We start from the raw sequence: 14,981 nt of genomic DNA, 5'->3' as shown, positions 1-14,981 counted from the left end.
ATTTGTATTAGATAAAAATTGGACCTTGTTTCAGTTGGTTGGCTAGGTGGCGGCCTTCCACATTTTTTGGCACAGACAAGTGCTCACTTCCAGTGTGTCTTCCTTTATTGAAAAGTCTCATTTGGAATTCTCTTAATTCCTGGGGCCATATTCTTCACCAATTTGTTCAGTCAGTCTAGACTTCTTCCTTCAATGCCATCAGTTTTTGTTCATACTGCTACTTGAGATGGTTGAGTACCAATTCTTTTTGGTAAAATGACTATATTCGTTCCATCTTCTTTTGATGCTGCCTGTATACCATTTTAACATTTTACCCAGAGCATCCTTTTGTTGCAACTGGAGGCTTATAGTGTTTCCTTGGTTCTTTCAGCCTGTGAAATGCCAAGCATGTTCTTTCCTTTTGTTTTTCTAGCTGTTGATCTTTGTACACTTCATTATAACTCTTTACTCTGTTTTCTCAAGCTGCCCTTTGAAATCTTGTATTCATCTCTTTTACTCCATTCTTCTGTTTATTTGAGCTGCTTTATATTCAGGGAGCTCTTGTGCTATCAGGTAAGCGTTAGACTGCTAGCCACAAGGTCAGCTGTCAATCCACCAGCTGCTCTTCTGGAGAAAGACGAGGCTGTCTGCTCACTTGAAGGTTGGCAGGCTCAGAGATCCTGGGTAGGGTTGCTGTGGGCTGGAAGTGGCTTGATAGCAATGGAGTTGATCTGGAATCTGTTCAAAAGCAAATTTCACAGCCATTTTTGTTTTTTCTTCTTAATGACTTTGGCTTTCTTGTATAATGTCCCTGATGTCATCTCACAGCTCATTTGGTCTTTTGCCTTTAGTGTTCAGTGCGTCCACTCTGTTATGGAGTTGCTCTCTAAAGTGATATGGGGTGATACTTAGAGTTGTACTTTCAGTCTCATGGACTCAAAGTACATGGTTTCATTTTCTTCAGCTTCCTCTTGATCGTGCGTGTGAGGAATTGATGGGCTGTTCTGGTTGTCCCGGGCTGTGTTCTGACAGAGGATGTTGAGTTTCTCCATCGTTTCTGTTCACATATGTAGTCGATTTGATTCCTGTATGCTTTACCTGGCTAGATCCACAGGTACAGCTGCCATGTATGTTATAGAAAAGAGGTATCTGCAATGAAGACATCTCTGTTATGCAAAATTCTGTTATGCAATCTTCCGTATAATTTCTGTCACCAAAGTTACTCTGTCTTTTCAAGCTGCCCTTTTGCCATTTTCTATTCAGCTATTTGACTTCATCATTTCTGCCATTTGCCTTAGCTACTCTGATTAAGAGCAGGTTTCAGAGTCCCTTCTGATACCCACTTCGATCCTTTCTTTCTTTCCTGTTGTTAATGACTGTTTGCTTTCTTCGTGAATGATGTTCCTGATGTTTTCCTACAGCTTGTCTTCAGTGCATCAAATCTGTTGTTGAGGTGTTTTCAAAATTCAGGTGAGATAATATTCGTTTGTATTTTGGTTTCCGTGGACTTGTTTGAATTTTCTTCAGCTTCAACCTGAACTTACATATAAGCATAACTGATGGTCTGTCTGTTCCACAGTTAGCACCTGGCCTGGTTGTAGCCACTGACTTTGAGCTTCTCCACCGTCTTTCCACAGATGTAGTCAGTTTGATTTCTGTGTTCTATCTGTATAGTCACCGTTTGTGTTGTTGAAAGAAAGGTATTTGAGATGAAGTCATTAGCCTTGCAAAATTCTATCGTGATTTTTCAGCTTTGTTTCTATTACCACGACTATGGTACCTTCCTCTTTGTTTCCACCTTCAGCGTCCCAATAGCCAGTAACTATCGATGCATCCTGATTGCTTGCTTAATCCAATTCAGACGGAAGATGTTGGTAGACTTCATTTCTTCATCACCGGTTTTAGTGGTGGTCCCATAAATATGACTAACAGTTGTGTTGATCTGATTTCTCTGAAGGCCGACAGCATGTAGATATATTCCCATCACAGGTAGCATTGTACTCCAGTCATGTTTTTGCCATCCTTTAAGACCTTGTTTGAATCTTTCAAGTTCCAGGAAAACTCTCTCAAATTATTCTAGGTCTTTCCTTTATGAACTTCTGTAGTTTATATTCAGAGCTTGGCACAGAGTTATCTAATTCTTGAGTATGGTTCATTAGGTTTCATTGAATCAGTTCTGACCCTAGGGTTCCTCTGCGTAACATAACGAAACACTGCGCAGTCCTGAACCATCCTCATGATTGTTCCTGTACAATGTTACAGCCCCTGTGTCAGCCCATCTTCTTGAGGGCCTTCCTCTTTTTCTGTGCTCCCCCACTTGATGAAACATGATATCCTTCTCGACAGACTGTTCCCTCCTGACAGCAAGTCCAATGTATGTGAGATGAATTGGCGCCACCCCTGCCACTAAGGAGCACCCTGACCGTACTTCTTCCAAAACACATTTGGTTGTCCTTTTGGCAGTCTTAAGTTACTTTCAATATTCTTCTTCAGCACCACAATTCAAATGCATTAATTCTTCTATGGTCTTCCTTATTAATGTCCAATTTCACATACATATAGAGCAATTTAAATACCATGGTTTTGGGTCAGGCACACATTAGTCCTCAAGGTAACATCCTTGCTCTTCATTTTATTTATTTATTTATTTGTTTATTTTTGCTCTTCATTTTAAAGAGGTCTTGTGCAGCAGATTTACCTAATGTAATGCAATCTTTTTATCTCTTCACTGCTGCTTCCATGAGTGTTATTTTTGGATCCGATCATCTTCAACCTCTTCTTCTTATCATGTTATCTGTTGGTCCAGTTGTGAGGATTTTGGTTTGTTTGGTTTTTTTAATCATTTTATTGGGGGCTTGTACAACTCTTATCACAATCCATACATCCACCCATTGTGTCAAGCACATTTGTACATTTGTTGCCATCATCATTCCCAAAACATTTTCTTTCTACTTGAGCGCTTGGTATCAGCTCATTTTTTCCCCTCCCGAACCTTTGATAATTTATAAGTTATTATTATTTTGCATGTCTTACACTGTCCAATGTCTCCCTTCACCTACTTTTCTGTTGACCGTCCCCCAGGGAGGGTGTTATATGTAAATCATTGTGATATGTTCCCCCTCTGTCCCCCACCTTGCCCTTTCTCTCCTGGTATTGCTACTCTCATTATTGGGCCTGAGGGGTTTATCTGTCCTGGATTCCCTGTGTTTCCAGTTCTTATCTGTACCAGTGCACATCTCCGGTCTAGCCAGATTTGTAAAAATTTGGATCATGGTGAGGGTGGGGAGGGAGAAGCATTGAAGAAATAGAGGAAAGTTTTGTTTCATCGGTGCTATACTACACCCTGACTGGCTCATCTCCTCCCAGCAACCCTGTTCAGTTGTCTACAGATGGGCTTTGGGTCTCCACTCTGCAATCCCCCTCATTCACAATGATTTGATTTTTGGTTCTTTGATGCCTGATACCTGATCCCATTGACACCTCATGATCGCACAGGCTGGTGTGCTTCTTCCATGTGGGCTTTGTTGCTTCTCAGCTAGATGGCCGCTTATTTGTCTTCAAGCCTTTAAGAGCCCCCCCAGACGCTATATCTTTTGATAGCCGAGTACCATCAGCTTTCTTTACCGCATTTGCTTATGCACCCGCTTTGTCTTTGGCGATGGGACCTTTTTTTAATAGTGCTTCAGCAAATTAGCCAGTTCCTATGTTTTCTTAGCATTGTATATGTAGTGGAATGGTCAATAGTAATTTACTGTTAAAAGTAGATTCTATACCACTTTCACAATAGAGGCTTTATAAATATTATCTATAACTTCTATAACAACTTAGGCATTAATATCTCAACCTTCTGGATGAGGAAACTGATGTGGCTAGGTATTTTACCCACAGAGGTAAGGTTTATCCCACATGTTCTAAACCTTTCAGTCTTGTAAGTACGTGAGTGATTGATGCTGTAAAGACAGCACATTTATTATATTGCTGTAGTGATTGCTGGTCACCTAAGTGGCTGGTGAAAGAGGAAGACTGATGAAATGGCTGGCACGGTGATCATGATGAGCTCACACAGCAATTGTGAGGATGGTGCGGGACTGGACAGTGTTGCTCTCTATTGTACTCAGGTTCCTTCGTAATTGGAATAGACTTAGGGGCATCCAACAGCATAATGACTGTAGTAAGGAGAAATAACATTAAAATGTTGAAATTTCAACTACTCAGAAATTTTATATATGGGAGATAAATATAATAAATAGGATTTCCAAATACTAACTAGAAATAAAATTAACCACATTCTCATTCTTTAAAACTTATGTTGTTAGGTTCTAGGGAGGGGGGGAGGTTTTGGGCGGTGAGTGTGTGGGATACCTCGATCCTTGGCTTCACACAAGAAAGAATTCATGCTGAAGCCTTGTTCGTGATCCAAGTGGGCATTTTATAAAGGATAGAAGAGTTGCACAGATAAAGATTGTGCAGTTAACTGAACACGGGTAAACTCACCCACATGTGGCAGCCTGAGGCTAGAGAGAGAGTGGAAAGGGAGGGAGAGAGAGAGAAAGAGAAACTGAGCAGAACCTCTGAGGAGCTGCTGGAAAAGAGGGCCATGGCCTCCAGGTTCCGGCTTTTTAGGACCTTCTGCAGTACTGGTTGACCCCATTGGCTGAATTAAACCCACCTGGCCTCGATTGGGCCCATCCAGCTGTACTGTCCTCCTAGGTGTACCGCCCCCTGGCTCTAGGCATGAATTTGGAACACGCTCAGTAGACATACCTGGTCCCTACAATAGCTACCTAACAATTCTTTTTTCTCTAGTCAAGGATGGACTTCTTTTAACCTAAAGTAACTAGCGTTAAAGGGTCATTTGATATTTATTTTGTGCCCAGTATTTTACCAAAGCATTTGAGGTATATGTGTAGCAGTAGGGCATAAAGATATAGGTTGACATAATAGAAATAGAATGATGATAAGTGTTCAAACCTTAAAAACAAACTAAAACATTTTAATATTTGATAGAATCATTTAATTTTGATAGTATTACTTGGAGCTGGATTGTAGCTTATATAAATCACAAATTTTAAATTTTGAATAAAGCATTGCATCATTAAGGATCCTAACATAAGTACAAACTGACTTTATAATGACTATTTTTTAAATAAGCTAAAAAATTTCAGTTTGTCTATTGTATTTGAAGATACAAGTATTAGTTTATGCCATACTCTGATGATTAAATTAGCCAAAGATTTTCTTTTAAAAGGTACATTGGGCGACTTTACAGACTTGGAAAATGTTATATCCATGCTAATTGGGATGAGTTAAAATGAAACTGTGCCTTAGTTTCTTTGCATCATTTCTATCCTAGGTGTAAATGCTGACAAGGTTGGAATTGAAGCTGCTGAAATGCTACTAGCAAATCTCAGACATGGTGGTGCTGTGGATGAGTTTCTGCAAGACCAGGTAGCAACATACTTAAGACAGAAGTCATCCAGGCCTATTATATTTGAGTATTTGATAATTCAATTGACTATAGATTTTAATTATTATCTTTCAGACACTGATTAACAAGTCCTCATTCAATAGATTGTGGGGTACCAGCCTCCACAATCGAATGGGTCCAAGGGGCAGTTGTGTAATTGAGGGGTAAAATCAGACAAGCTAAAGCATGCAATTGCTCACTTTTAGGCCTTCATGACTTCAGGAGCCAGATCCAGGCAGAGAGAGAGAATATATTTCCCACCAAAGCTTATATACATTCTAGGGGCGTGCAAGCCCCCTTATTATAGGTAGCCACATATGTAACAGGAAGGGGTTGAGCTTAAGCGTAAGCGTAACAGGTGGGGGATGAGCTAGAGGTATACACGCAATAGGAAGGGGAGGTGTTAGAGCATACATGTGACACGATGGTATACATGTAACAATATAGGCGGACTCTAGAGGCAAGATGGCAGCCTAAAGGTGGTTGATCCTGAGTTGGCCTGACCTTAGGTGTCTTTGGGTTCTCCTTCAGGGGAACAATCCATTATTCTTATCAGAAGGGAGTGGGCTCTACTTAGGTTGGGACAGACTCTAGGGTCTGATTGCTCTGGATGGCTGATAACCTTCAGGCAGATAACTTAAATTGACCTCCAAGTGTATAGTCATTGACCATGTGTTAACATGGTTTGGTGTATATTATGGGGGGACAACCTGAGGAATAACTTTTCTGTTTCCCACAATAGATTTTTTAAGTTTTCTGAAATGAATATTCCTTAAATTTCGGTCCTCATCTTACTTGGCTTGTGTACAGTATTCAGCATTTTTTCCTTCTGAAACATTTTCTTCATGTGCTTTCTGAAGCTTTCTATAAGTTAAAAGGATTTTATGGTCAAGATATGGAAATACCCAAGAAACGTCAAGGAAAGATGAAAAGAATACACAGTCACCATACAAAAAATAATTGGTGGAGGTTGGGGGGCGGGGAGAGAAAGGGGGAACCTATCACGAGGTCACAAGGTTGGATATATAGCCCTTCCCAGGGGGACGAATGTCAGAAATGCATGTGAAGGGAGACAGCGTTCATCGTAAGATACAAAATAATAATACATGATTGATCAGGGATTCGGGGTGGGGAGGGAGGGGAAAAGAGAAGAGCTGATACCAAGGGCTCAAGTAGAAAATGTTTTGGAAATGCTGGTGGCAACATATGTACAAGTGTTTAATACAGTTGAATGATGAATTGCTGTAAGATTTGTAAGAGCCCCCCATTAAAAAGATTAATAATAATTTTAAAAATATATCCTGCTAAAATAAATAATAATAATTGGTCAACGCATATAATCAAGAACCAATGGTGCTGAAGGAAGAAGTCCAAGATGCTTTGAAGGCCCTGGCATGGCTCCAGAAATTGACAGAATACCAGTTGAGATGTTTCAAATAACAGATGCAGCACCAGAACCCACTAGTCTATAGCAAGGAATTTGGAAAACAGCTACCCAGCCAACCGACTGGAAGAGATACACAACTGTGCCCATTCCAAAAAGGTGATCCAACAGAATGTGAAAATTATTGAACAATATCATTAAAATTACATGCAAAATACATAAAATCACGTGCAAGTACAATTTGCTAAAGATATATTTTAAATGATTGTAGTAAGTGCGCTGACAAGAGAATGGCCAGGAATTCAGCCAGATTCAGAAAAAGACAGGAAACAGAGGATATTGCGGGTATCAGATGGAGCTTGGCTAGAAGCAGCGAATATCAAAAAGATGTTTACTTGTGTTTTGTTGACTCTGTGGATCGTCTCAAACTATAGCAGTGGGAATTGCAGACCACTTACTTGTGCTCACGAGCAGCTGTTTGATCAGAATAAGGGAATATGTGGTTTAAGTCAGGAACGATCTATGTCAGGGCTGTGTCATTGTACCATACTTATTCAGTCTGTCTACTGAGCCAAAACTCGTCTGTATGAAGAACACAGCAATAGGATCAGAGGAGGACTGTGATCTGCAGATGCTACAGCCTTGCTTACTGAAAGCAGGGAAGACTTGATGCAGTTACTGATGAAAAGCAAAGCTTTGAATATAGATTCCGTTTATTTCAATATAAAGAAAACAAAATTTCTTACAACTGGATCAATTAACAGTGTCATGAAAAACAGAAAAGATGGAAATTGTCAAGGATTTCATTTTACTTGTATCCACAACCAACAAGAAGTCAAACAAGATTGTACAATCTTCTTAGTATGATTGAACTATTGAATAGTTAGGAAACTTTAAAAAAAAAAAAGAAACCAAATGAGACATTGCACTGGATAAATCTGCCAAAGACCTCTTTAGAATGTTAAATGTAAAGATTTACCTTGAAGACTAAGGTGTGCATGACCCAATCATAGTATTTTAATCACATTGCAAGCTGAACAATAAGACCAAAGAAGAATTGTATTTTAATTCGCATTATTGGTGAAGAATACTGACTGACTGTGATTTGCCAGAAAAAAGTACAGCCAGAATGTTCATCTCATGTACCTTGGACACATTATCAGGAGAGACACCGGAGGAGGTCATGTTTAGTAAGGAGAGGTTAGCACAGAAGAGGAAGCCCTGCAGTGAGATGAACTGACACACCTACTACCACAGTGGGCTCGCAGATGGCAGTGCTCCTGAGGATGGCCCAGGGGCAGGCAGCATTTTGTTGGGTTGTGCAAAAGGTCTACACCATGGCACCTAACAAGATTCCTATTTACTGCCCCATAGTCTCAATGTCCTTTGTTCTTTGTTCTCGTCTTCTCAACTTCTAAATTTTGTAGAGCCCCTAGGCGCAGACACACCTCTTTCCTCTCCACTTTACACCTCTGTTGGTTTTGCACATTATGTACTTTTCACTCTGAGGTTTTTGGGTATAATTTCACAGCTTGAGTGTAAGTCCCGTTTTTCTCCTGAACTCCATGCTTGTACATATCTCCCTATGTCATAGCTTCTCAAACTTGGCACGTGCAGCACATTGAGAATTACTGTTGATTATTTGCAAATAAGATCATTTTTATGTTCCACTTTTTTAATAACTTCTCCTTGCTACTATACTATCCTCTCTACTATACTTTCTCTACAGCAGAGTCTATGTTTTGAAATGTGCCCCTCAAAAAATTTCTTGACATGTCTCTTAAGACAGTTTCCCTTATTTCTATTCCTTCTTGCCAAGATTGACTTCCCATTTACTTCCAGTAAATCTGAATATCATTTCGTTGACTGGTATTTCCTAAAATGTAATTTAGAGAGTGGAAGGAACTTACTGTATTATATTCACCAATTTGCAAAGATAATCTGTCTAATTAAATCCACTAACTTTCAGCTGTTATTTTGCTATAAACTCTGATTTAATATATATAAAAATATATTAAACATATAGTTTAATATCTTCAATAAGTCATTTAATATATATTAAAACCTACTTAAACTGCACTTTTGGTAACATGTCTTTTCTGTCATCTAAGGGCTCTTGAAATCTAAAGAAATAGAAATTGTTTTCTAGTTGTGTTTTTATTGTGGTCTGCAAACAAATTATAAATTCAAATATTGATGTGTGAGAAATTTTTTTCTTTGTTCTTTTTTTTATAGCTGATCATTTTCATGGCATTAGCCAATGGAGTTTCCAGAATTAAAACTGGGCCAGTTACACTCCACACGCAAACAGCCATTCATTTTGCTGAACAGCTAGCAAAGGTAAGTATTGCATCAGAAGAAGTATTTGATTTTTATGTCGCCGCTTCTGGGTCAAATTTAAATAAACTGAAAAACTAATGAAAATTGCTACCACTGAGCACATATGTGGCAGGCGCTAGGAAATTTAGTAATTTGCCTGAATTGTCATAATCATTATAGGTGGGTGTTTACTATTATTCCCATTTGACATATAAATAAACAGGCATATAAATTATAAATTGCTCATAGTTCCTTATTGGCAGAGCTGGGTTTGGAGCATACCTAGGAAAATATACTCTATTCATGTACTCGTATGAGAAATCCTGGTGGTATGTAGTGTGGTGTAGTGGTTACACATTGGGCTGCAGGTTGCAAGGTCAACAGTTCAAAACCACCAGCTGCTCTGTGGGAGGAAGATGGGGCTGTCTACTCCTGTAAAGAGAGACAGTCTCAGAAACCCCCCAGGGGCTGTGCTACCCTGTCCTGTAGGGTCGCATGGGGTCAGCATCCATTCGATGGTCCTGAGTGTAATCATTGTAGTGTACTGGCTGCAGAGTCCGTAACCACGTTTGGATGAGAGCACTGAAATCATATCACAGAAGTTCATAGTTGTCTGTAAGCCTAAATCAGGAGCCCTGGTGAAACTGGGTTAAGTGAAGTGTTTTAAATCTACTTGCCGGATGCAGGAGAAAGATGAGGCTTTCTACTCCTGTAAAGACTTACAGTCTCAGAGACCCAAAGGGATGGTTCTTCACTGCCCTTCAGGGTCACTGTGAGTTGGAATTAACTCAGTGGCAGTGAGCTTGGTTTTGTTGGATTCACATGTAATTGTAGCTCTTACCTGGTCTAAGGTTTATTCATTGTGGTCTTCGCTTTGTGCAATACTCTGCATGTACTAAGTGTGAAGTCATTTGAAGTGAATACACAGGGGAAAGCTTTGTGAACTAGAATTTAGCTCCAGTTTCTTGTTCATTATCATTTCGCGCTAACTGGGTGAGTTAGCTTGTTTCTTGTTATTATTTCACGTTAACTGGGTGATTTGGGGCAAGCTGCTTCATTGTTTTGTGTTTCAATGCAGATAAGTCATATAGAGCTTTACTTTCCTAAGCTTCCCTCCAATTTTAAATATTGTAGTTTTAAATGGGTTTGTATATAGGGTAAGAATGGTTTCTGTAACTGTTATCTGTAGTTTCATGCTTATGTAATGCTTTTACTTGTATACACAGCACATGCATGCACCAACAAGCACATGTGCTCACACATAACACTGTGTAAGTAGTTTGGGTGACTAGCTCAGAAGTCAGTGTGTATTTAGCAGCAGTGATTTTAAATGTCCACTGTGTGTCAGTATAGTGCCACCCTGATACTGAAACCAAGGGTATCCTTCACATCTCTTTACTGTAAACGACCAACTTTTATTCATCCGTCTTTCAATTCAGTCTTTTTGAAATGAACACGTTTGTTTAAAAAAGCATGTTTCCAAGCTACATTGATAGAGCTATATCTCAAGGCCAATCTTTATTGAGTTAACAAGTAAAAATAAGAACATTAAGCCTGTAGGCAACTGAGGTTGTAAGAGAATGAAGGAAGATGTTACTCAACCCCTAAGCCCATCCTTCTTTGAAAATTGTCTAGGGATTAATTTGGCAAGGGGGAAAAATTCAGTTCCCTTTTTTAGGGGATAGAGAGTAAAGGTGCCTTATAATCAGTAGTTGCATTTTAATTTGATACCTTCCCAGACTGTCTTCTGCAGAGTTCTGATTCAGTGAATATGATGTGGGGCCCAGACATACATATATTTTGAATGAACTCTACAAGTCTGGAGAGGACCATGGTTCTAGACTAGCAACACTTTATTTTGTTGACTTTTTCACGCAGCATTTGATCTTCGTGTCTCTGTGGCTTCTTCAATAAATGGGTGTGATATAACTACCTGCTTACTTCATTAAGAGTTACGGACTTCCCCCTGGCTCTCTTCTTATCATTTATATGCTAACTGCCTTCTGCTTTCAGGCTAAGTTTACTGTGACGAAGTCAGAAGAGGAAGAAGATGCCTCTAAAGACACTTATGTTATTGAGTGTCAAGGAATTGGGATGACAAATTCAAATGTATAGGGTATTTGCTTTTTAAAGGAGACCTCAATATGTATTGCACTAGATCATTTCATAAATACTACCAAATATTGAATAAGAAGTAACTTATTGGTGATGAAGTGTTCTGTTTGCTAAGAAAATGTCATCAAATTCACTTCTCTTTGAATAAATATCTCCTGAGGTAATGGGTAATGAAATATAAACGTTGGTGAATATGTATGATAGGGAGTTCTATATAAATGTATTGAAATAAAATAATCTTTTTACCTGATCTAAGTGTATTTTCTTTTTTTATAGCATAAATTAAGTCAGAGTGTAACGTTGATCTGCAAGTTTTGTACAGTTCCGACCACTCAACCTTCATCTAAGTATAATGAGATGATTAAATGTTAATTGATTTCCTGTCTCATTAGTGACATTTGGGAAACATTTTATAAACTTTTTGTCTACTAAGCACTTGGTAAATCGTTACTGAATTTGAATGTGTGGATTGTATTTTGAAAATCAAAGCATAAAAAGTAGGGCTGCACGGTTTTTTAACCCTAGTCGATATGGTCACATTCAGCCCCGTATAATATGTTTTCGTTTGGGTTGTAGTATTTAAAAATAATCTAGTGTCTTTGGAAGGGATAGTGCTTTTCTTTACTCTGCTATCTTACACTGCACCTGCTTCCACATTTACATTACTTCCTGATCCTTGTAGACAGCTGAGGTGTTGACTCAAACTGGTTTGGCCTTCCCGCGAAATACCACACATAGATAGTATACTGGTGAATTCATTAAAACTCAGGTCTGTACTTAGTAAAACAGTTAACAAGTGAGCATATCATTTTTAAAACATACACTCCAAACATAAAATTCAAATAAATTTAAAGCATTATAGAAAAGAAAAGGTATCAAGAAAGTTAATAAGAGAAAGTCCATTTTCAACAAACAGTTGATGGATTCTGGAAACTTTCAAACAGTATTGTTTTTGAAGGTAGACTGATGTGGAATTTAAAATATGGCACTGCCACTTAAAAGATAAAGCCTTTCATGTGTCCATTCATTTGTCTGAATTTGATTTACTCATCAATAAAATAGGGATTGTGAATTCTACTTTGTTGGATTGCAGTGGAGATTAAGATACACACACATATACATATCTACTGTTCTAGTCTTTTGTGGGATACAGCATTTGCACACTTTGTACAAATACCCTATGACCTCACAAAAAAAGATCAGACGAGGCAAATTTATGCAGACGGATGTTTATTAGCGGTTAGAAAGGGTGGGAGAGGGAGGGATGGAAGAGTGCTTATGAAGTGCTGACTTGGTTTACCGTAGTTGGGAAATTCTGATTAAGGTTAAGGTTGTATCACCGCTTCGTGTAATTGCTGTCATGTTGAACACTTGTCAACATTGAACTGGCAAAAGTGATAGGTTTGAATATTTACGATAGTGATAAGGAAAAAAATACTGATAAGGCTACTTATGTACCCCAAAAGCCTAATGAGACTTGCCTCCTTGGTTGGGATGTTTAGAACCACGATTTCCTGGGACATTAAAAGAAATTGGCCTAAGACTGAATTCAGTCATTCTGTTTTATCTTCTAGTTCATTGTTAATAGTGCCTGATGTCTAATTGTTTTCTGTGTGATTGGAGCAATAGGGAAGGAACATCCAGGAATAACTGCCTCCTTTGCCATGAGATCAGAAGAGCTGATGGTTCCCACTTATTGTATTGATCAAAGACTGTATAGAAGAATTCTGATCAAACTGACAATGCAGAACAGAATTTAAAATGAGCATGAGCTCCAGACTTTTCAGAGTATAGCAGGCTGGATGGATCCCTGACACTTACAGAAATTATCAAGCATAAACCACAAAAATTCTCTGAAGTCTTCAGACCAAACCATAGTAACTGCTAAAGATGTTACTAGTAAAATAATAACTAATAAAGATAATAAATGATGTCGGTCTTTAGCATTATGTTGTTTTAAGAACCGTCTTTAAGGGATCAAATTGGTAAGAGCAACTTAGGGGCAGTGAATTTGTGTTCATGGGGGAGGAACAACTTGGAAAAGGCAGGTGAAATGGTTGCACTACTTGAATATGATCAGTGTTAGAACTTGAATCGATACACTCAAAAAATAAAGCAAAAACTTGGGTCTGCCATGGACTTTATGTAGTAAATTTTAAAACATACTCCAAGGTAATAAAATAAATTCACAAAGTCCTGAACAGTATGATTAAAAGACAATAATGATAATCTTGTCCCTGTTAGTGATTTCTGTGACCTTCTTTGGTTAGGCACAATTTGCTTTTTAATGTTTGCTGTGAAGTAAAAATACAAAAAAATATTTTCTATCCAACTCGTAGTGACCTTTAGTGACTCTTCCATCCATACAAAATACAAGAGTGTGGCTCTTCTATCCTTAGACTTTGTATGTCCCACCAAATGACTGGGGCATCATGCAAATAGGGTGCGTGGGACTAATGTGAGGGAATTGGTCAGTTTTGCCATTCTGGTAGGCATAAAGTAAGTCACCACAGAAGCAGTAGCAGAATCCCCATGACCATCAAGAAGGAAGAGAGCAAAGCCCATCTGCATGAGATAGTGCTGGTTGGAAGGACTGAAGTTCAGTGCATTCAGCCAGGGAGGCTGGCTTATGGAGTGGGTTGCCTATTGGGCATTTATCAGTGCTAAAGAAGCTCTGGTAGCATACTGGATTATGAATTGGGCTGCTAACCACAAAGTCAGCAGTTCAAACCTACCAGCTGCTCCATGGGAGCAAGATGAGACTTGCTGCTCTTACAAAGATTTACGTCCTTGAAGCCAACTAAGTCCACATGGAAGAAGCACACCAGCCTGTGTGATACTAGGATTATAAATACGATCAAAATCTAAGGGAGGGACTGGCATTAGAGCTTAAATTGTGAACACCTGGTTTATAGAAGGCTGTGGATGACAGTGAAAGCCCAAAATCCATTTGCAGGGTCCACAGATATTTAGCCTCTTAGTGAATCCTCTTCGATCATAGTAGAGGGATGTGAATAAGTCGATTATGGCAGATGTAGTTAGGTCAAAATGTAATATCATTTGACCTCCCTTTAGATCCTTTTAAAAACCATTTCAATTAAAGGGGGGTTGTGCCGTGTATAAGCCCCTGGGGAATCCCCTCTGACTATGGACCAGGGATGTGAACAGCCTTGTTAAGATGCAGAATGCACTAGAAAGTGGATTATTGCAGATGTAGTTGGGTGAAATTTTACCACTGTATCATTTGATCTCCCTATTTTGTTCTAGTTTTTAATATTTTTTGCTTTCTTTTCTATTGAGGTTTTTGTCTGTTTTACTTTGCTGTTCTTACTAGTTTTGTTGTAGTTTTTCTGTGTATGAAATCCAGGTAGGTAAATCTATAGAAATAGTATCTGGATTAATGATTTCTTGGGAGTATGGCAGAGGAAGCTGGGGAGAAATGAGGAGCTAATAAGAATGAGTGCAAAATCAGACAAGGACACAGAAGAGGGGATCAAAAAAGGGGTACCCTTCACAATAGCCAAACACAAATTGAAATACCGAGGGATATACCTGACTCAAAAACAAAAGATCTGTATGAGGAAAACTCCAAAACACTATTAAAAGAAACCAAGGATGGCCTCAACAAATGGAAGGAGATCCCATGCTCATGGATTGGAAGACTCAATATTGTAAAGATGTCAATTCTACCCAAGGCACTATATAAGTTCAATGCTA

The 14,981-nt window shown here is 38.8% G+C and overlaps 1 protein-coding gene across 1 annotated transcript in view; it reads left to right on the top strand.

The window, feature by feature from the left end:
- Positions 1–11,514, top strand: part of RTCA (RNA 3'-terminal phosphate cyclase) — a 27,542-nt gene extending 16,028 nt beyond the window's left edge. The window contains exons 9-13 of the mRNA XM_004699232.2: positions 649–696; positions 1,118–1,124; positions 5,333–5,427; positions 9,066–9,170; positions 11,163–11,514. Coding sequence (XP_004699289.1) covers positions 649–696; positions 1,118–1,124; positions 5,333–5,427; positions 9,066–9,170; positions 11,163–11,264 — 357 coding nt within the window. The 3' untranslated portion in view covers positions 11,265–11,514. The remainder of the gene's footprint in view (positions 1–648; positions 697–1,117; positions 1,125–5,332; positions 5,428–9,065; positions 9,171–11,162) is intronic.
- The last annotated feature ends 3,467 nt before the right edge of the window (positions 11,515–14,981 follow it).

Source organism: Echinops telfairi, unplaced genomic scaffold, assembly GCF_000313985.2.
Source record: "Echinops telfairi isolate 266 unplaced genomic scaffold, ASM31398v2 ScPeMD7_443;HRSCAF=831, whole genome shotgun sequence".
Classification (NCBI taxonomy): Eukaryota; Metazoa; Chordata; class Mammalia; order Afrosoricida; family Tenrecidae; genus Echinops; species Echinops telfairi.
This window is presented reverse-complemented; position numbering and strand designations above follow the sequence as displayed.